The following is a 22095-nucleotide window of genomic DNA, read 5'->3' as shown; positions in this document are numbered from 1 at the left end:
TTGTGACCGCAGTGGTAAAGTGCTTTGTACATGCTACGAAATAAATCTGACGCTAGCAGAGGAAATGAGATTTGGATCTTCTTAATTTCTCATGGATGGGAAAAAAATCATGGCTTTCCAAAGTGAGTACCCAAGCTTTCGGTATAGACTGCTTCCACAAATATTTTTGGTGGGTGACAGGACCAAATAATAGATGAATGCAAAGTCTATAAAGTCAGGCCATATATGAACAAAGCCAGGTCAACACAAGCCATTAACCCATCAAACTTGAATTTATCTTGCATGTTTGTGCTTCTAGATGTTTCCTGCAACACACTTCTCTGTCACATCCTACTGAAGGAAGAGCTTCTGCACATAGAAAACTCTAGATTCCAATGTCTCAAAGGCATGAGAGAAGCCACTCAACTTGCAACAAACAATGTAGGTGATGCTCCATACAATATGTCTCATTGTTTAGTAGACTGAAACAATTGTAGAAGCTCTGAAAAGTATCCAGTGGGTCATTTACACCCCCACCAATTCTTCCAGTTCCATTGCACAAACAATACCCATTGCTTAAGCAAGGGAGATTTAGCTTTTCCTAAAAGAATTGCTGAAGCGAGTGGAATCATTTCTTTCTGGAAGGGAGCAGGCCAATGCAGTCCCCTCATGCAAACTCCACAGACTTGCCTCCTTCAAGAAAGAATTTCCACCCATTCTGGGTTGCTCCCAGAAGCGCTGTTGGGCAAGTGATTCTGAAACACAAGCAGCTGGATGTGGAGAACTGGTGGCTGTGAAAATGCCACATTGAACACTGGCTCCTCAGAACATGGGAATGAGAACTAGTACTTTACAAGTTTTTACGTGAGTTATGAACGTAGTTCTATTTCACTAGGGTCTGCTGAAAACAATGGGTTGCCATAGGTAAGCATGGATGAGCATGCTGCCCCCACCCACTCACTGCTTCTGCTTTGCATCCAATTCGTTACAGAACCCAGGAATTTCTTGTTCCTTTATTGTTTGTCCTGTCTTCCAAACCTGGCACTCTGGGTTGTTGAAACTTCTACACCTGTGGTATGCTGTTGGGTTCAAATTCTGGGTGTTTAAATTTCAACAATCCAGGGACAGATTTGGGTGCCACGACTGACAACTCCGCACTTGCTCCTGCTTGGCCTCCGCAATCCACAGGCTGTTTAATCTCATGAACTGGCAGCATATGCCAATCATCAGGTTTATATATGACCATACTTTTAAGTTTTCTCTCTGCTCATTCTTTCTGTTTCTATGGCCCATTCCTTGTATATTGTGCTTTTGTTGGAAGCTCTCTGTTTTTTAGAGCTGTAAACTGTGGAGGGGGCCTGTATAAAAGTTGAAAGTCAGAGTATAAATGGTTTCAATAAATAAAATGTACATGACTGCTGTAGGTTATGTTGACCATGTGTCAGGGATTGATAAATAATCAAAGCTTAATTTGTCTTTTTATTTGAATGTTAAGGAAGTTTAGACAGCCTCTGTTCCAATATTTGCACACCCAGCAGTCATCCACTTTCCCACAGTTGCATTTAACCCCCTGTGGGTGAATGATTTGCTAGCATTAAGCTAGACACATAATAAAATAAAATAAAATAAAATGATTGACTGAGATGGTGAATGAATTACTGTAGTGAATATACACTACAATCCTAAACATACTTGCTAGGGAGTAAGCCCTATTAAATATGGTGGGACTTACTTCCAAGTAAACATGCATAGGTGTGCAGTATACATGGCTGGTTTTGAGACATGGCAAATTAAGAGATTTGGGGGATTATGATAATTATCCATACTTGCAGAATTGGCATAAACAGAGAGATGCTTAAATAAGTTTGTGCATGTGTGTTTGTGCATGTGTATACAGAATTTATTTAATATAATTTATTAGAAGAGTATAGTTCCATTATATACCTATATAGGTCCTATACACATAGGCATATTATAGGAGCTGGAGACCCAATATACAACATTACTTTGAGCAGCTAACAATCTCTCCAAATTAAAATATTGCATCATTTCACTCAGTTGTTTGATTCACATTAGGGAAAATTGTGAACAAGTCACAAACTCTTCAAGTATAAATCGCAAACATTCTGCAATCTGGAAAAATGCTCATTTGGAACCTACATAAACTGTCTTACCCATGCTGTATTTGGCTTTCGTGCATGTAGTTCTTTTCAGTATTTCGTAAACCTATAGGGAAAAAGGAGCTTCATAAGCACCAGGCCACAAGTAACACTTGGGAAATGAACCATAGGACTTACATTAGGCACAAATCAAATTAGAACACTGGTATATTTACATTCTTGAGCTTCATAATGAAAACATGAGAAACATTTTAAGAACTTGCCATTGTTTCAAGACACAGTTTTTGTACAGTACATTCAGAACACAATTGCCAAGGCTTTGCTACTTAAGGCTGATGACATGCTCTTTGGCATAGGAACATTTTGCCTTACGAATTAAAATCACTGAATGAGTCATTACTAGTTGCAGGTTGTCTTATTCTATTCTTACTTATTCATTATACCTATACCATGCCTTTCTTGCGGCAAAGAACCCAAGGCAGCTCACGGGATCCCCATCCTCCTTTCCATTTTAACTTCACAAGAACTCTGGGAGGGAGGTCAATGACTGGACCAGAGTTACCCATTGAACTTCATGGCCAAGTGGGGAGTAGAACCCAGATCTCCAAAGTCCCAGTCTCCACACTCTAATCACTAAGCTATACTGGCTCTCAAGTTGTGTTTTTTTTTTTAAACTCGAGACTTTTTCTAAGAAGAAAGGCAACTAATAAATCTAATTAGTGCTACTGTGACTACTAGCCATTAGTATACTATGATGACTACTACCACTGCCACTGCTAATCACCACAATCCAAAATGAGATTTGTAGGACCTGAATGTGTTTTCATGGCTCATATTTGTGCACTTCGAATGTAAATCTGAAGGGCTCATGATGTTCACCTCAAAGCTGACCCTCAGCTCTTTTCTGGCTTAGAATCAGAGCTGGGAAAGTATTTCCCTCACCTGGTCACATCCACCCCAAGCCCATACCTCTTTCCCAATTAACAACCTCCTTTGCACCACTACCGACAAGACCTGTGTTCTTATGAATCGCCTGTCCTCCCCTTCAATCTCACTTGCCTAGCATGTGTGGCCAGTAACAGTGCTGTAGGATCTGTGGGGTGGAAAGCTGTGGGTAGAGAAAGGATCTCCCCACCTTTCTCTGGCACCTTGTCTGTTGCATTGCAGCACACCTGGCCACATGCAGTCTCTGGGGAATGCCCACCCCACCCAGGTAAGGGGAATTCATGGGAAGGGTTTGGGGCAAAAGGGTACGAATGGGAAAAGGGAAGACTGGGGGCTGGATAGGTCAGAGAAGGGAAGGCTTATTTCAAAGGTAAATGTGGATAGCTCTGGAAATAACACAAGGGTGTTTTTTTTGGATGTGTGCAGATTCATTCCAAAGGCAATCAGACATGGGCCAGGGGAGCTTGCAGTGCTGTAAATTTTCCTACTACAAGAGGTTTGCTAGATCCACTCTGTTAGCACCTTTAGACACAATCCTATGCATCTCCTCCCAAAGTAAGTCTCATGAGTACAATCAGATTTATTCCCATGTAAGAATATATAGGGCTGTACTCTGAGAAGATCAGGTAAAGACATTTTAATTTTTCTTTTTAAAGAGCTGCCATGGCAGCCATGTATCAGGTTCACTGCTGTTTTTATAAAATATGCTAGATTATTCAATATGAGTAGATTTTATCTGTACATACTGAATGCTGATGTTTTAATTTATTAGTTCATTTTTACCATAGTTTACCATTATTTTAATACTGTTGTGAATCTCATTGTTTTCAACTGCACCAGGAAGAATTTATACTGCCTATTTTAAGTTTTAATTACAACTTAATTACATTTTACCTAGAATTTATATACACACCCACTTTATTTTTAAAGAGAAATATACAACAAATAGATAGTGCATTGCATACTGTGTGCAACTGATTCAAAAGCCTGTGACTGAAACACAATGTACCATTAGAAGAAGAAGCCCTCTAACATGGAGCTCTGTGCTTTTTCCTGTTACACAAATGCTAGAAGACCACTTTGCAAACTGAAGTTCTGAAAGTAGCTGCACTTTAGTTCAATTATTCCCTTGCCTGTTGTTTGCAAGTTGGTTTCTGCTTGTACAGTTTCATTCTACAAAAATACCTTATATGTCTTTATACAGCAAAAGTAAATACCAAGAAACCCATGAACCACTAAGTTATGGTATTTATCTATAGAAAGCATAACTTTTTAAATCCGTACAAATGTACTCAGATAAGCTAAAAACAAAAAAGAACTATAAATATCAAAGATATACCACAAATATTCCATATCACACCTATCTATATTGCATTCACATAATTTATATAAGATTTATATAAGATAGCAGTTATTCTAGTCATGTAGAGAATAGTATATAAATTTGAACAGATAAACACATGAACCCCCCCACCCCCACTACTGAGGGTTGTCAGTCCTCTGATCATGATGATGGATTATCCCTGACCAATCAGCCCACACACTCACAATTCAAGAGTGTAAGCACAGATCTGTGTTAGTACTATAAGCGGATCTCCACACTAACATTCAAGAAGAACAAAGGAATCGAAAAGGAGAAAAGAATTCTTTATGTTTACAATGTTAGGTGGTGGAATGCTGAAGCCTTACATTCGTGTAAACCCCTTTTGGCCAACCTAAGCGATGGATAATGTAAGCAGGAACTGCAGTCATTGCCATGTATGGCAAAGAGTTACCAGTTGTGCCCAGCATAAACGGTGGACTGTAATAACCACTTGCAGCACATATGGCGCACCCTGTCTAATCAGAGATCCCTTGCAACCATCCCCCTGGAGATGCACGAATCATCTGTATGTTTGTGGTCCCTTCCCTTCAGAAGGGAAGGTTCAAGCCAATTAAAAAATTCCAAAGCCATACGGTTCCCTTCACTCTAATGAGCCCCAAAGTGGCATAAATTACCTCCAAGACTAGGTATACTTTTGGAATTAAACTGATGCCCTTTTCTTTCCTGTCTTGCTTAACAATTTTGTTTTGTTTAAACATGTACACTTTTAGCATTGTGGCTGTATTTATCTTTCAGATGGATGTTGGCATGTCAAAAAATAGAAGTCATGTAATTAGGCTACTGCAGCTGCATTCTCAAGTCAAGGAAACACAACAATAAAGGACTGCAGGTACTGCTTCTCTTACATTTCTTTCTTGCAAAAGAAAACCTCACAAGTAAGTGCTTCCAGAAGAATGGAAGCAATCCTGTGCAGAACTCAGATTTATTTCAGTGTGCACTGGACTGAGCCTTCAGAGGGTTCTTTTTTGAAAATAGAAATTTGGAAAAGGGGATATTTATGGGAAATTATGTATAACTATTAACATTTTTCACCATCTGAAACAATAAAAGTTATTCTTTTCCTTCTAGTGTTGATTTGTTAAGTATTTGACTATGAATTCAGACATTTCAAATATTTCTTTTAGATTTATTTGGATGTTTAATTGGAATACCACAGAATTACTTGGAACAGTTAAGGTGAGCAGTTTTTATATTTGTTTATGGGTTGATTTACCTATTTCTATAGAGGAATTGGTACATTTTATGCAGAATTAAGGTACAATTGTCTATTCATGTTTGGATAGGAAAAAACCTACAACTTCGAGCATTCTTCAGTACCTTTAATTAACTTATATGGTAATGAATTCTGGCAAATATTCTTATCAGAGGATTGTTCTTAAAAAGAAATCTACAAATTAGCAAATGTTATTCAAAGTGATTCAAAGTAAAACAACTAAAAGTTAAGTCAATGTGTTAAAATTTAACAGCATTTGAGATTTCTTGTTGCAGACACCAGAAGAGAAAAGGAGCCAGAAAACTAAGCAAGTATGGAAGAGAGAAGGAATCTCAGTAAAGTGGAAGGTGAGATCATCATATGAGCAAATGTAGGAGTCATGAACAGGATTTATAGTAGTACTGGGGGTTTGGATTATTGGAAGCAGATTAGGATAGGGAGGAAGATGGAGGGACTATGTGAAGCTGTAAAGCCTTTATACGGACTCTTTTGCTTTCTAACAGCTAAGAGGAGCTACCAGAAGCTGGATGCTAATCAACATTTAGCATATTTTGTTAATCTTTTGGTTATAGCTTCTTCACCATGCTTGTCAGTTTAGCTGAGTGTAGACTATAGAGAAGTTTAGAATCAAGGCATCCCATTCCTGAACTACTTCTCAAATACCCAGGTTTGCTAAAAAGTGTCACCCACCTCACATTCATGAGACCCTGAAAACTAGAACTGTACGCTGCTTAGTTTTCATGAGCAGAACTAAGGAAGGGAGGACTTTAAATGAGAACGATAAATGCATGTTCATAAACTATGTGCTAGAGATGGAAAAATGATATTTTCCTATATAGTTAACATTATAACAGAACTTAAAAATGATCACTGGAAGACTTTACTGTAGCAAGAAATCGAGTAAATTAGGAGAAAACCAAATGTCTAACCTTTTTGTAGAGTGGATATTGTTACAGAAGCTCATTAAATTTTCATTTTAATTCAATACATGCAAAATGGAGCACACAAATTGCTATTGCTATGCCACAAATACTTCATATGATTGTCATCCCCTATAATGTTGATATAAATATTCTGAAAATGAAGGCATGATTTTACTAACTCCCAGTGTATGACTAGCCCTGGATGCGGGTGATTTTTTCCTTATTTTACTGGCTCAGTTGTGCACAATTGATTACATGGTTGCCCAAAGTTCACTGATCCAAAATGTGGCTTAAAAAGGCTGCTTACGCTACCACAAGATGTCAACATATTTTGAAGCAAGTTCTCCTAGTGATTAATATCCTTTATTCATCATTTATAAGTGCAACATGTTTTACGATTGCTCAATAAAAATCAGTTGAAAAAACGAATGCATTTTCCATTAACCAAGATACAGGTATGGAATATAGGTTTGTGTATCTGAATGTATAGAACTAGTACAGTATTGAGACTTCAATTATAAATATGTATACTTAAAGAGGAATCCCATATTACTGTGGGGAAATAACTTTACCAGATGATATTACTTTTTGTAATACTTACTATGGTACTTCTGGTTTTGCTGTCAAAAAATGATTCTTTATCAGAGAGATCAAATCTGTTAAAATATTAGACATGGGAAAATGGATCAATATACAGTAATACAGATTTCCAAGAAGGTAGCCTTATTTTTCAGCCAAGTCATTACTTGATTTTAATGGTTGTTCAGACAGCAGCCACTCCTGTTTAGAAGTTTTAGAATTTCAAAACCTTCTGCAAGCCAAAACCAACGCTTACTATACATCTATATTCAGCAGATCTCTCTCTCTCTCTCTCTCTCTCTCTCTCTCTCTCTCTCTCTCTCTCATTTTTACTCTAGGGTAGGTACAGTGCCATTGAATTGGATGAGTGCAGCTTTGAAGTAGCCCCAAGATGCTACTTTAGAGTAAACATGAAAAAGGGCATAGCAATTAAATATGCCTTTAAAGTTTTGGCCATTCATTTCCAATCTCTCACTGGCTTCAGTGGGAAAAGTACCAACAGTGTTTGCTGTTTCCTAGATATAGCACCTGTTGCTTACTCCTGCAAAATTAATGTACTTCTCTGCTGATTTCATGTACTGCGACCTACAAAACTTACTTTTTTAAAAATACAAGAAATGGCACAGAGAAATCACAATGAGTACAGTAAAAGTGTATCTCAATAAAGAAAAGGCATATCTGTTTCTATACTGAGAATCGCAAGACCTTTTTATTTCGACAATATTTTAATAACTGTTAACATCTTTTATTGGTTTTAATTGCTAAAGCCGGGGGAATCTGGATCTTATATGTACTATTTATATGCTGTGTATTTATTATCTTGGAAGCTGTCCCGAGGCTTATGCGAATGGGATGGCATACAAAAACTCCAAACAAACAAACAAACAAATAAATAAAGCCATCTTGTACTTGGCAGCTGAAGTTTAACGAGCCCCATCTATGGTATTTTTAGGCTGGACTCTCTGAGAAGGCAAAAGCTTTTTTCTAATTCCACGTTTAATCCAGGTTTTTGGAAAATCCAAATGATGGCTGTTGCACACACATCTGACCATATGGCAGCTCTGACAAAAATGGTGACCTGGAGTCTATGCTTTCCAATCATTCAAGAAAATGATTCACAATGAATCATCCACATTCATTGTGAACTGTGACTTGTAACAATTATTATTATTATTATTATTAGAACATTTCTATGCTGCCCCTTGCCGAAGCCTCGGGGCAGCTTACAACACAATAAAATACAAAAATAACAATATAAAATTAAAATTAACAATATAAAATAAATAAAAAATATAAAATATAAAAGATATAAAATATAAAAGAAGTCGCCCTGGCCAGATAAATAAGCAAATATTGTTAACAATTAAAATGACGTTTAAATAAAAAGGTCTTCACCTGGTGCCGAAAAACAAATAACGACGGCGCCAGGCGGACCTCTCTGGGGAGCGCATTCCATAGATTGGGCGCCACCGCAGAGAAAGCCCTCCTCCGAGTACCTACCCTCCTAATTTCTTTCATGGAGGGTTCCCGGAGAAGGGCCTCTCCCGCAGATCTCAAGGGGCGGTCGGGCATATAAAGATGTAAGCAATGCAGCACACCTATTGACCTATTCTTTCCTTCTCATGCTTGGTCCATGTAAACACTGAACATTTAGCAAGCTGTTTTTTCTGGTTTGTATTATAGTTTGCTTGTGGTGAACCAGTTACATGAAAATTGAACTCAATGAAATCACATTGGGGCTATTTTTTTCTCAAACCACATTTGGACAAGAAGAAGCTGCAAGAGCTATGCATCTTTATTTTGATTTTTTTAATTTTGCAGAGACACAAATATGGCTTTGTTTTACAGTGAAAATGACTTGTTTCACTGTGGTTGCTCCAAGTATGTAAGCATAAGACTATAGCCTCAGTGCACTTCCAAGCAGACATGTATACTATTGCAGTATAAGTCTTTACAGAATCTCACTACGTCAGAGCTCTTTTCTGAGACAGAAGAGATCCTGTTTATTTGGAAAAAATGATAATTTTAGTGCAAGTTGTATCAAAACACTGTCCTACGTATTTCTATTAATATTCTCATGATTTAGCCTCGAGTGGTATCCCCAGAGGCCAATTCTGCAGAAAATGACATTAAATAAAGAAGATGAACTCTAACTTACAAGTGTTGTTTCTCCCTGGAGAAGGGGTAGGAGAGGCGTTTCACTGTCTGATGCTTCTGTTCTGCCACTTTAGGTTGGATGGGCTCTGTTATTTTTTGAATTACAGAATTGATTTTTTTCAAAAGGCCGTGTGGTTGATGAATTTGATACACCTGAGGGCCAAAACAAACAAATGGAGAGACAAAGAAATATTATTTCCTCCAAGTTATTTGCAAACCATAAAATGCCTTTGTGAATAGAACGTTCTTTAAAAGAAAAGAAAAATCTGTCAGGGGGCAATTCAAAGAGAGAGGCCATAGTTCAGGTGCGTGTTGCTGGTAGCCAGTCAATCCCCAGTGTCTTTGCTCATCAGACAAACCTCTTCCCAGTATCTCAGGCAGCTAACTGCCAGTCAGAATAGACAACTGCTATGGGCTTTCTGGACCATTAGCTGGGCCGATTGGTTACTCAGCATAAACTAAAATGATATGTTCAGAAACATATTGCTATATTCTGTACTGAAAAACAGATAAGAGACAGGGTAGCAAGTCAACAGTGACTGAACTGTGACCCGGGGTGGGTTCATTTGTTGGCAGCCGCTGTACAAATGAATGCTCCATATGGGGTGTGTCAGTTCCCACAAACTGTACCTCTGGGTGAGCCAAAAGTCATAACGGGAAATAAACTGCAGTTGTCAATGTAATTTAACACACGAATGGTTGTGGACTGTGATATTACAAATATCAGTACTCTACAATAAACCAGAATAACTAGATCAACAACATGGATGTCTCTTCTGTCACTATTTATGGAACCTTTCTGAGAAATTAAAACATACCACTGGTACCCAATGAACCCTTTGTGCCTATGGAACGGTTCCCATCAGTGGAAGAGGGAGGGTTGCCCCCCTCCCACTGCAGGTTTCTTCATACTATCAACAGAGAGGAAGATTTGGCAAGGGAGGAGGTGGCATGGATGAAAAGATACAGAGAAAATCCTGTACCATGGACACTGGCCCACTCATGAAACATGGAATTTTGCTCTGAATAATTAACTGGTCATTATTGCTTTATTGCTTGCTTATTCTTTTTTTCCACTAGAGCAGGAGAACTCCTTCTTTTCCCTTTCTTGATTTCTATGGTTCCCAGCCAAACAAGAACTGCAAACACTTTCCAAAGTCAGCACAATGAGTACCATGTGCATTCATGGCTGTTGTGATGATGATGATACAAGGGAAGCCACAGAAAAGAGGAAAGAACCCCAAACTTCACCAATTTGGAGTCCTCTCCTCTCCAAATAGTATATTTTGGCTTTGTTTCTCTAAAATGCTGACATGGCTGGGGTGGGAGGGGGGCGGGGGGGGTAAGTGTGGCTGAGTCACAGACAGATCCACCTCCTGATCCTAGATAATATTTTGAGGGGCTCCAATCACTGTTCTTTGGGGGAAGACAAAGATGGAATTGTGAGATTGCCCTTCTTCCTATGTCACTAGGCTTTGCTGTGAATAAAGTCATAAAGTTGTTTTTGCTCATCAGAACTCCCCTTTCCTTCTGAAACTATGCTGGTTTTGCGCCCAGGGATAACTCTATGAAGTGTGCCACTTTCATGCATACTAACCATCCAAAAAATGAGAGTGGGGAGGGAAAGGTAATTAAATAACTTCTCTCCCCTCAGAATTGGGGGATTTCTCTTCTGCATGAACCATTGCACCTACACCTCTGAAACATGGAATTGGTCATCTCTGCACAGGTTGAAGAGTTCCCAGGTTGAAGCAGACAGCTTCCAAAACAGGCCACACAGAATTGGGCCATTTTCTGATGTGCTGGACTGGGTGCAAATTGAATCTAGGTCTCAGAGCACACTTCTAGTTTACCTGCATTGTATACAGTATACATTACTAACCCATTAAAAAGCAGTTATCAGAGACAGGATACTGAACAATTAGGGCTATACTTCAGGACAAATAATGGCCTTACCAATTCAACTTTCTAAGAATCCTGGTTCTCTTTTTTAAAAAGTTCCTATGGTTGCATCAGAACCTAAATTTTACTGAGCAATACCTAGCAAACTCTCAGCAACCAGAGAAGATGTTGAATGAAAATGCCACTTGACAAAAAACAGGGCTTCAGTGACTCATTCTCCTCATTAATTTTGTAAATAGTACTACTGCAGAATAAACTGTGCCAAATAAGGGATCATGCAAATGAGAATAATTTATACAGGTTACTGAGTATATGTGCTTACAGCATGCTTGCCCTTCCTGTTTAAGCACTGTCAAGGACTATGCTTTTGGACCATGTCATCTATTTTTGGTTCAGGAGCACTGAACTTCGGGGCAGGAGACTGGAGCAGATCAGATCCTTTCCAACCCTACATCTCCATTCTTCTAAATTCTTGACTAAAATGGGCAGGCTATTTTTAAAAAGTTGGAAACATAATTAAAATAAGTAATATGATAAATAGGACTGGACCAGTTGCTAATCTAAAATTCAAACCCAAAGTTTAATTTTAGTTTGACTCGCAATAAATTACCTTGTACTCTCAAGCTGTCTCTTGTTCCATTAGAGCGATTTCCCTGCAGACTCTGGGTTCTGCACTTAGCATGTCATTAAATATTGATTCATTGATCAGTTTTGTATCCTGAACAGGTACAGATCCATCTTTCAGAAGCTTCACATATCTCATATAAGCTTGTTCTCTGGTGGCAATGTCTTGTCACTTTTATAATGATTATTCAAGTATTCACTGGAACTTTCGGACAGGATCCTACCAAGCCTTCTATGCTTGGCTAAGACTGGGCACAAGCAGCCATTTCTTTATTCACATGCATAAAGAAATGCTTGCACAGAAACACACACACTTCTAAATATGGAATCATATATACCTTGTCATGCTAATGTTGCTGGTAAGATGATATGCAGTACTGGATTGAAGGACACAGAGACTGCCCTTTTCATATTTGCACATGTAATCTGCAATATTGAGAGACAGGGAGCCTTTCCCTGGGTGTTTTCTGCCTCCCAGACTTCAAGCAAAAGCCTCCATAGCACAAGGGATCATGCTGGGTGGACTTGCCATAAGCATGAAATGTATACCATGATTGTACTACCATAGTGAGACTTATGTTAAGTTGACTGGGAATCCAGCACTGGTAGTGTGGGAATCCTACCTACATTTGGCCGGATCTGGATTTGGTCTCACTTGGGACTGATGAACTGAAAATGAGACTTAAGCCAGTCCTTTAGTTGGTCACTACTGTTTTAAGTCCCATTGATCTAAATAGGTCTATTCGAAGCATTAGTGAGCTTAAGTATCTAATCCCTTGTCACTGAGCAACTTTAAGATCACAGGATCCTTGGAACTGCAGTCCTGAAAGGGCCTATGCTTTTCTGATAGGGAGAACTTCACAACAGGTCAGCAAAAAGATATTCTCATGGAAGAAGGCTTAACAGCAAAACTGGTACAAAATGTTTTTTGGTTTGTAGAAAAGCTATACCCATAAAGTTGCATCAACCATGCCAGGGGCACAAATCTATCTTCACAAATTTTGGTATATCTAAGCATGTAAACAGTTTATTTCTGCTTTTGTTTTCCAGAAAAGAGCCAAGTGTCTCAGTTGTGTTTCTTTGCAAAAGGAGCATTAGCCTGTTGTTCCAGAGATTGTTTGGATAAGACAACGAATTTAGAATTCTTCAGTTGGTCATTGGATGGTCTGCTTCAGGCAATGGTGGCCCATTAGGGTGTTGAGGCAACTTGGAAAAACTAAGAAGCAGTCTCTTGTCCACAGAGAACACTGCTTTGACTCTGGGCTAGTTGGCCGTGATCAACAGACAAAAGTGCAGCTATTTCAAGTGGAAACCTGTGCAAGCCGCATGGAAAGACAATTTTGTGGTAATCAAGCTACGAAGTGGCATCAAGTTGCTCTCTATGCCTCTTAAGATGCAGTGCACTGAACATGCACTCAAGTTTACAACTCTCAGCATCCGCAGCTCAAACAGATACATTAAATTGTATAATAAGCTTTATCAATCTACTTAAGATACTTATTTAACTTCCTTTACACAGAAAGATCATGTCTTTTTATGAAGCAGCTGGGAAAATCCATCAACATGTTGGAAGCCCTTTGAAAAGCATTAAACATTAAAAACTGATCCCATCTATTACATTTAGTCTAATAAAAATATTGAAACTAACCTTTTTTGTGGGCATCTTCAATTTCATAAATTCAGCTTCCCGGCACAAAACATTCCATGGGGCATGAATTTTTACAAATCCAAGACCATGTATTTTTGTCTAAAAATCATTTAAACAGGAGAGAAAGAGGAAGTCTTAGACTCAATAACATAAAACATAAATTCCTTCAATTTTATGTGAAGTCAATAAGCTTTTGCAACTCAGTGTTAGAATAAGAAAAAGGTATCATGGATAAAATAATGACTATAGAGAAAACAAGGACTGATAAGGAGATGCACTGACCATCAATGCTGTTTACCAACAAATAAGTTTAGGTGCAATGCTATGTATATGTGGATAGGAATAAAATTCTACATGTCCCAGGATGACCTACTGAGTCATGCTAGGAGGTGTAGGACTGTTTTTCTCTTAAAACATGCACTGTATGCACGCATAAGTATGCATCCTTAAAAGATAAATCAACATTCCTTAAAGACAGACTGTGGGGACAATATTGATGTTAAATAGTCATGTTTTAAATTTAAATAATCCCCTATAGAAAGTTAGCAACCATAGCTGAAGCTAGGAGGTACAGATTGTAATATTAGGTGATAGGTCACTAGAAATATTTGACTGCAATTCATTACAGCAGTCCCTTTCATTGTAAATGGATTCTTTCCTCATTTAGCTCAAATTAACAAGTACCTTCAATTCCAAGTCTCATATACAGGATGGTAACTTTAATATTTGATTAATCCTCCTGTATAAATCTGGGTATTTCAAAGCATGTTCTACTGTGATGCTTACTTGGCTTATGAATTCGAAGTATCAGAGCCCATGGAGTAAATGGATTAATCCTATTAGGCAATGTTCAAATTTCAGCTTCAATTTTAAAAATCATTTTCAGAGGAAGAGTTCAGTTAAGTATGTGCAAATCCAGGTTTTCAGGAACACCAGCTCCAAGGCTGAGACTCTCTTCCTTGTCCTTTGCTTTACTGCTGCTGCCACTGTACCAGTTTACATAGGCAAGAAAGCTGGTTTCCATTCTGCCGCCTTGCACACCTGCTTACTAGAAATGCATTACTCAAGGGACACAAATAGCTGCCAATCTTCAATATGGCATGGCTTCAAAAACAGGTATTAGCTTTCTGCAGGGAGGAGAATTTAATCAACTTAATAAGTCTTCCTTGAAACAAGCTTTTACTTTTAACCAGTATTAAGGTCACCTGAAAGCCTGCGAGGAACTTTCAATGACAGCCAATCAAATGATTCCACATAATTCCTTTGCCCTATAGGTAGACTTCATTCAGTTATCTTTGTACTTCATACTTTTTCTTATTTTGTAATATTTTACACTGCTGGATAGTACCCTACAGTTCAATGTGATACAAGTTTATTTGGAAGTAACCCAATCCCCTACCCCACTGTATTCCATGCTTTTATTCCTAAGTAAACATGTATCGGTTTTCAGCCATATGGTAAAATCCTATACCAATTTATCCAATGAGGCTTTATCCCAGGAAAATAAATGTAATCTTAGACATATATGTATTCAGAGGTAAGATCTTTAAAGATTATTCCCAGGTTAATGGATACTGGATTATAACCTACATATTAAAGAATACAAATCAAATAGATCAATAATTATTTATTATTAATAAATAAAATAATAAAGGATTTCAGCCTTGAATTGCAATCCAATGCAAACTGAAGTAAGATCTATAGAACACATTGGGCTTACTTCCAAGTAAACATGCATGCAATTGTGCTAGCAGTCAGTTAACATGACTTCTGTAAAAATGTGACATAAACTAAACTGAAGAAAAGTGAAAGCCAACGTGGACTAGTGGTTGGGTGTTGGACTGGGACTTGGGAAATCCAGGTTCTGGTCCCACCTGGCCATGAAGTTTCAGCCTAACCTACCCCACAGGGTTTTTGTGAGGATAAAGCAGAGAAATAAAAGTATTATGTATGCTGCCTTGGGTTCCTTGGAGGAAAAAGTGGGATGTAATTATAAAAATAAACAGTATCTCTCCAGAAGCAAGACAATTCCTTCTACAGGATAAGGACACAAAACATATTTCACATGAACTATGGCGATTAAAAGAGGTACAGAACAATCAATGTATTGATTGTATCTAATGGGTTGTAATGTTAGTCCAATTCATTAACCCTAGGAAGAACTACCGTAAGATGCAACCACATTTTGAAGCAGAAGGAAGTACTACTGGTAAAGTCTTGAACTCAATCATAGGTCATAGGATTGCATCCTTAAAGTAGTGTTATATCATTTATCATCTTTAATTTTAAATTAAATATTTTTATAGTACTCTAATGAATGAACCATCATTGGAAATAATTTTATTCAGGAAAAAGCAAAGTTGCAGAGCCCTGTCTTGATGGAAACAAATTATTTCAAATATGCTATTAACTAAGAGTTGTTTAACTCATAACACCAAGCTACCATTTGGTGTTAAATGAGTGAAATGTCCACATGCTTTCTTCTGTGCCCTCTGCTTCCTTGTGCATGCTGTAATTCAGTTACTTACTGGCTGGGTTTGCATGATCACTGGGGAAAAGAAGCCACAGTGGCTTCTCTTCCCTGCTCCCATGAGAGCTTGTCATTCACATGATTTGTCTAATTAGTCTCGCCTCATGCATGTTGCTGTGCCATCTGGATCAGGTGAGGTATGCAGTGAGAGAGGCTTCCAAGCCACTTCAAAACTCATGGCTTCTTGTAGAATTCTGTGGTATGGAAGCCACTCCCCTGCTGTGCACCTTGCTGGATTCAAATGATATAGCAACCTGCACATCATTAGGGTAATTAGACAAATCACATGTTATGTGACCAGCATGCCTGGAGGTAAGGAAGGCGTCATGGCTTCTTGTTATCCCTGGTGATCATACAAACTGGGCCATTTACTATATAGTTCAAGCCATGGTTTTCTGTTGCATTCAGACTGGCACACAATGGTTTGTTCTTGACCTCCAAACCAAAGTTGGAAATTAAGTTCAAAATCGGGTTTTGAGCAAGCCCAAGTCATAGGTTAATAATTCATTTGTATTTGGAAGAAGAGAAAATGCACATTCCCTTAGCTTGTCATGAGTTGCGAACCAAATTTGTATCAATTTGCTTAAAAGAGCACAATTACAAGTCATATAACTGATATTTGACCACAAAACTCTATATAGGTCAGAACAATAAAAATCCTGAAAATGTCATTCACTCTGAATAATTTTATACACAGGTAGTGGAAACTGGGCCTGATTCAGTATTTGCCTTCTGAGGATGGAAGGGCTCCTTCTGTCCATGGAAGGCTTCAGCAGATCATTCACACTGGAGGACTGAAAGAGGTGATCTTTGTTGATTCCCCCATCCTCTCCAGTACTTCACCTCCCAAATACCTGTTCTGGAGCATTGGGAGTCCCTCAAAAGCAATGGGGAGGGCTTAGGCTGGGAATTGCAGAGGGATAAGGAAATGGCCAAAATAGCCTCCCTGTTCTTCCATTGACCAGAAGTGTTCTGAGCACAACTCTGTTCAGGAAATGCTCTCAGATGAATTGTATCCAGAGAAATCCAGAGATCCATTGGCTTAAAATAACAAAAGAGATGAAAGGAATGATAAATTATGGTTTGGATTTAGATCCTAGCTAGCTTTCTAACCAGTATCATGCAGAATGTGCATCAGCCAGTAATTACAAATGTATTCTGAAAAGCCAAAAAGGTTATTGCAGTCCAGAAAATAATGTATTTCTGAAATTTGGTATGAATTCCAAATGAAGTGGAACTGTTGCATTAAGGTTTGTCAAGCCAGAATGGTAAGGCACTTTTAAAGACAATGTTAGGAAACATGTTTCTAATTGTTTGCATTCATCCTTGCTACCTTAATGTATTTTAGGTGTATTAGAGCACAATCCTATGCATGTTTAGACAGAAGAAATTCCTGCAAATCATAGCATGACCTAGCCAGGATGACTTGCTGGGCATACTGGGAGTGGTGGCCTCCCCACACCACATATAAATATGCACAGGATTGTGTCCTGACTTACTTCTATAATTTAAGTTAAACATGATGTCTCAAGCTGGTGCCTCTCTCAGTGGTCTGCTTCATTTTCTGATTGAAGAAGTACACCTATACACGTGTTGCTGTGCTGTGATGCAACAAGTCCCAATATGAGAGTTGCAGTGCAACACTTTAGCAGGGTGCGGAAAGCTGTTGTGGTAGGTCAACAAAACAACAGATGAATTAGGAAATCTCTACTACAGCAATTTGTTAAGGTGGTTAAAAGCTATTGTTCCTTAGATACATTTATGGTGTAACTTGGTGTCCTGCAACCGCATGGGGTTGGACCCAATGGCCTTCATGGCCCCTTCCAACTCTACTCTTCCATGATTCTATGAAAATTGGTTATTTGCTAATTCTACCATTTGAGTAGATTTCCTATATTTAGGCAGTAAAGTTCAAATATAGGTGCCCAGCCCTGAAAATGCGCACAGAAATGTATTCTTCCAACTGAGCAGGTGTGCCAGATCCAATATATGACAAAAATCCTAGAATGCAAAACCCTGAATTGCCAGATTTTCCCTTCTACAAAGTATTAAGAACACTGACGGCTTCCTTCCATATTGCCTGTGGCAACATTAAATGCACAGCAGCCAATTGAAAATGAGCCTCTCCCTTTGAAATTAGTAAGGCTGAGTTTTTCCCAGTTAATCATGCTGGCACTAGTTCACACATACCACAATCATTATTTGCGACAGGCACTCTTTTAATAGAACACTTTGCTTTGGCTACGCAGGTGAAAAGGAGCTGTGCTACCAGTCTTTAATCACAGCCTAATTGCATCTTGGATCCCAGCATTTAATTTGGAACATTTGCTAAAAGGTTCCCATGAACAAATGGAAGCTAAAATAACAGTATCAATACTTCTTTTTGATGGAGAGCTGGAGTTCCTGTATTTGTTAGAAGCAGTGACAGGAGAAATAAGTACATCTGTTGAATACTGTGCAGCATTTAGCTGAAGGAAAACCTTTAGCATGATGCTATGAACACAAAAAGACTTTACATTCCAGGTTTCTGTTTTAAATCCTGCTTCTTTGTGCAGAGGGCTGTGTTGGACGGAGTGCTATCTGTGTATGTGAAAAAATGCAGAATGGGCTATAGCTTCATCATAGGCTCCAGCTATGAAATGGTAATATTGCTGTAGACAGGATTGTCACAATTCCTTAACTGGACTAACCACTGACTAATAGACTGGGGGAGATTTATTCAGAAGCCCCTCTCCTCCTCTGCCTTCTAATAGAGGGTCATAACTGCAGTGTATGTTGCATAGAAGCAACTGGGATAATTATAGAATAAATCTTGTTCTAGACTGGTGCAATTTAAGACTTGATTTGAAGGGTGCAATCCTAAGCATGTTTTGAAAGAAAAAAGTCCTATAACTCCCAGTATTCTGCAGCCATTTTTTCTGTCTAAATATACAGATGATGGTGCCTTAAATCTCTCTGAGATTGTTGGCATACATCTAGGCTTGATTTGGACTGATACCTGTATTAGCTTCTTAATATTTAAAGAAAAGATGTCAACTAGACAACATCTAGTTGACAACAAAAGTCAGCTAGATCAAATGAAGGCGTTTTAATACTAATCTTTTGAAAGGTCGGCATTTCAACACTGACTGTTAAAAGTTCCATTCATTTTGCTAAATAAGAAGGTTAATTCAATGCCATATGGTGGTTCATCTTCTGTGAATCTGTGAATCTTACTCATTCCAGTTAAAACTTTGGCACATGCCAAACTCCTTGCCTATGAGCATTTCTGGCGTAGGTTTGGTCATGAGAATGGGCCCTAATGCAGGTTATATTCAGAAGGCTAAGGTAAAGCATTAACACTAATCAGGAGTGCAGAAAAAACTGCTGGAGGACAAGGCCTATATTCACTAAGTATAGCTGGGGCCCTGAGGGAAAGGAAGCAGACCTGGCAAGATCAAGCACGAATATTCCCAGATCTGCAGAGAAAGCTTGCAAACGTGTGAGTGTCAATAAAGAACTCTACTGGGATTACAAAGAACTGGGATTTTTGTGTGAAACTCCAGGCCTTGCTCTTAGTTCAGTAAATAGGATTCTTGTTTTTTTGTTACTCATCTTCACCCTTGCATGCAAGCCTCGTATGAGGCCACTGGCAGAAAGGAACATATCCCTGTGGGAGATAATACTGACAAGGTCAAAATATACTTCCGTGGGAATCTCTCCACTGGTTTCTCTTGGATCTATGCCCCATAATGAAACGATATGCTCCACCTATCTATCTCCTCTGCCATGCAGATTCCTGACAACATGCTGCTCATATCTATGGCTTACAGTGGGTTCACCCTACCATACCACTGTTTAATCTTTAGAAGCCCATAATCACATCCACCATTTTTGTGGACCTTTCCTCTGGAACTAAGGCCTTTGCTCCTATCAGAATGCCAATTCTGTGGCTACTGATAGCTATTGATACTTAAACATTACAATCATACTGTGGAATGAACCTGAAGGAATCCAGTTTTCCTGGTGGGGCACTAATCTACAAAATTAGGCCTTTAATTTGTAGCTTAAGGGAGAACCTGAAACAATAGTTCTTTCCTACTGTATTGGCAAAATGAGTTTTAATCATTTGTAGTCTGTCTAGTTAAAGTCCTGAAAAGATCCACAATTTATCACTAGTACAAGTCCATACAAAAGCAGGAAAATCTGCATAATAACAAAATCCCAGGGTATTTTCATTCAGCAAAGTCAGCACAGCCTTTCTTCCTCCTATATTTATAAGGTGCATTGTCAACTATATTTAATACAACAGAGACAGGTCTGCATACATTCACACATGCACATGTGCTCTTCATTTGGTGAAAAACACAAAAAGCCTGTTTTGTAAAGCAAGCAAACTTGTAAGCATAAAAGCATAGCTAAGAATTGGCTGGGCTAGGTCATATATATGTATAGGGGAAGGAAGTGAAATTGAAACACTGCAGTACCTCAGCTTTCTACCACTACATTCTGCTGCATGCGCCAAATCAACCTAATGTATCTCAGCAGGAGAATGGAACAGATTTTGCATGAACTTTGTCTTTTATTTCACACGCCTTTACTTTTGCAGCTACCACCAGAATGCCTGTCATGTTCCCAAATCCAGTGATACACTGTGTAGATGAGGGATACATGGATGAGGGATACATGATTTTCTGGATCTTTAGCAACGGTTGGCAACTGTGGGAGGTATTAGAGGAATTTTAAAATGGCAGCTGTAATGGCTACAGATCAATTAACAGGCCAAAGCTTGTTTGCATGCTAATTTTGACCCCTCTGGAATTCTGTAGAGGCTCCAGAGAGCCAGTATGGTATACTAGTTAGTGTTGGACTGGGGCCCAGGAAATACAGGTTCAAGTCCCCACTGGGCAAATAAAGTTCACTGAGTTACTTTGGACTAGCCCTTAACTTTTAGCCTAACCTACTTCTGGGCCATATATTATCCATCCCTGAGCTTTAGCATAGTAGCACTGTGTTCTCCAGTCTTTTTATCTGCAGCAGCTGCTACTGCTGCTGCTCCTCTCTCATGATCCTTTTACCTTGGAGCCAGCTGAAATTAAAGCCCTAGACTGGCCTTCCCCAATCTGGTGTCCTCCAGATGGTTTGTGGCAGCACCATCCTTGATAATTGGTCATGCTGCCTGGAGCTAATTGTAGTATCTGGAGACTACTAGGTTGGAGAAGGCTGCCCTGGGCTGTCATTACATTTTTTTCTAGGAAGAGAACTGGCTGATAATGTGGAGCTGTTGCCAGCACTTTTCACCAGCTTCTTGAAAGCCTCCTTATCATGTGTGTGCTCCAGCTACTTCTTGTCTCAGTTTGTGTTTGCTAGAGAAGCAAGAACAAAGGCCTGTAATACCAATGCTACTCTAGACTTCAAGGGTAATGGTGATGTAGCAGTTGCATGAGCCACCTCAACTTGTTGACTGAGATTTCAAAGTTGGATGAGAAAATTGCCGTGTGTGGGGTATCATGCATTCTGCCAGTCTCTGTAACTAAGCAAGATGGACAAAGATGGACCTTCAACATTTCTAGAAATAAGCGTTCCTAGAATGTTCATGAATCAAATTGACTACTTGTTACTACTCATGCACCCCTGTCTTAAAGAGCACCCAGCATGCAGCAACAAAGCAGATGAAGTTGTATCCCCATGCTAGAAAAAGTTTCACCTGCTAAATTTTTGCACATTGGACCGCAAGGACCAAATAGTTTCCTACTTCTGCTATGAAGGGTTCAGAACCCAGGCTCTGTTCTGCATATCACCAAACAGTCCCCAAAATAGTTTATTTCAGCTAACTAAAAAGGGAGAGTACTTACATCTTCATCTCTTTCCAATTCAAGACCTGTCTGCATAAGGTTGCTTTCATACTCTTCTCTGCGGAATCTCTTGTCATCTTCATGGTAGTCCATGTGGGGTTCACCTTCATCCACGTGTCCTCCTTTTCCTGGAAGTGGTTGATCCTGTTTGATGCTCCGAGACCCCATGTCATTGAAATGGATTCGTCGAGTGAGTGTTCTGCTGAAAGATGACTTCTTGTAGTGGTAAACCAGAATGTAATCAACTTTCCTTTTCC

General features: G+C 38.9%; 1 protein-coding gene across 1 annotated transcript in view; it reads right to left on the bottom strand.

Annotated features, from left to right (window-relative positions):
- The window catches only part of ANO1 (anoctamin 1), a 155601-nt gene that overhangs the window by 68198 nt on the left and 65308 nt on the right, over positions 1 to 22095 (bottom strand). The window contains exons 4-8 of the mRNA XM_044436660.1: positions 21839 to 22095; positions 13475 to 13573; positions 9302 to 9453; positions 7166 to 7220; positions 2154 to 2205 (exon numbers count right to left, since the gene is read on the bottom strand). Of these exons, the coding sequence (XP_044292595.1) occupies positions 2154 to 2205; positions 7166 to 7220; positions 9302 to 9453; positions 13475 to 13573; positions 21839 to 22095 (615 nt within the window). The remainder of the gene's footprint in view (positions 1 to 2153; positions 2206 to 7165; positions 7221 to 9301; positions 9454 to 13474; positions 13574 to 21838) is intronic.

This window comes from Varanus komodoensis, unplaced genomic scaffold (assembly GCF_004798865.1).
Source record: "Varanus komodoensis strain SLA01 unplaced genomic scaffold, ASM479886v1 scaffold3, whole genome shotgun sequence".
Classification (NCBI taxonomy): Eukaryota; Metazoa; Chordata; class Lepidosauria; order Squamata; family Varanidae; genus Varanus; species Varanus komodoensis.
Note: the sequence above shows the minus strand (reverse complement) of the source record. Positions and strands in the feature narration are given on the sequence as shown.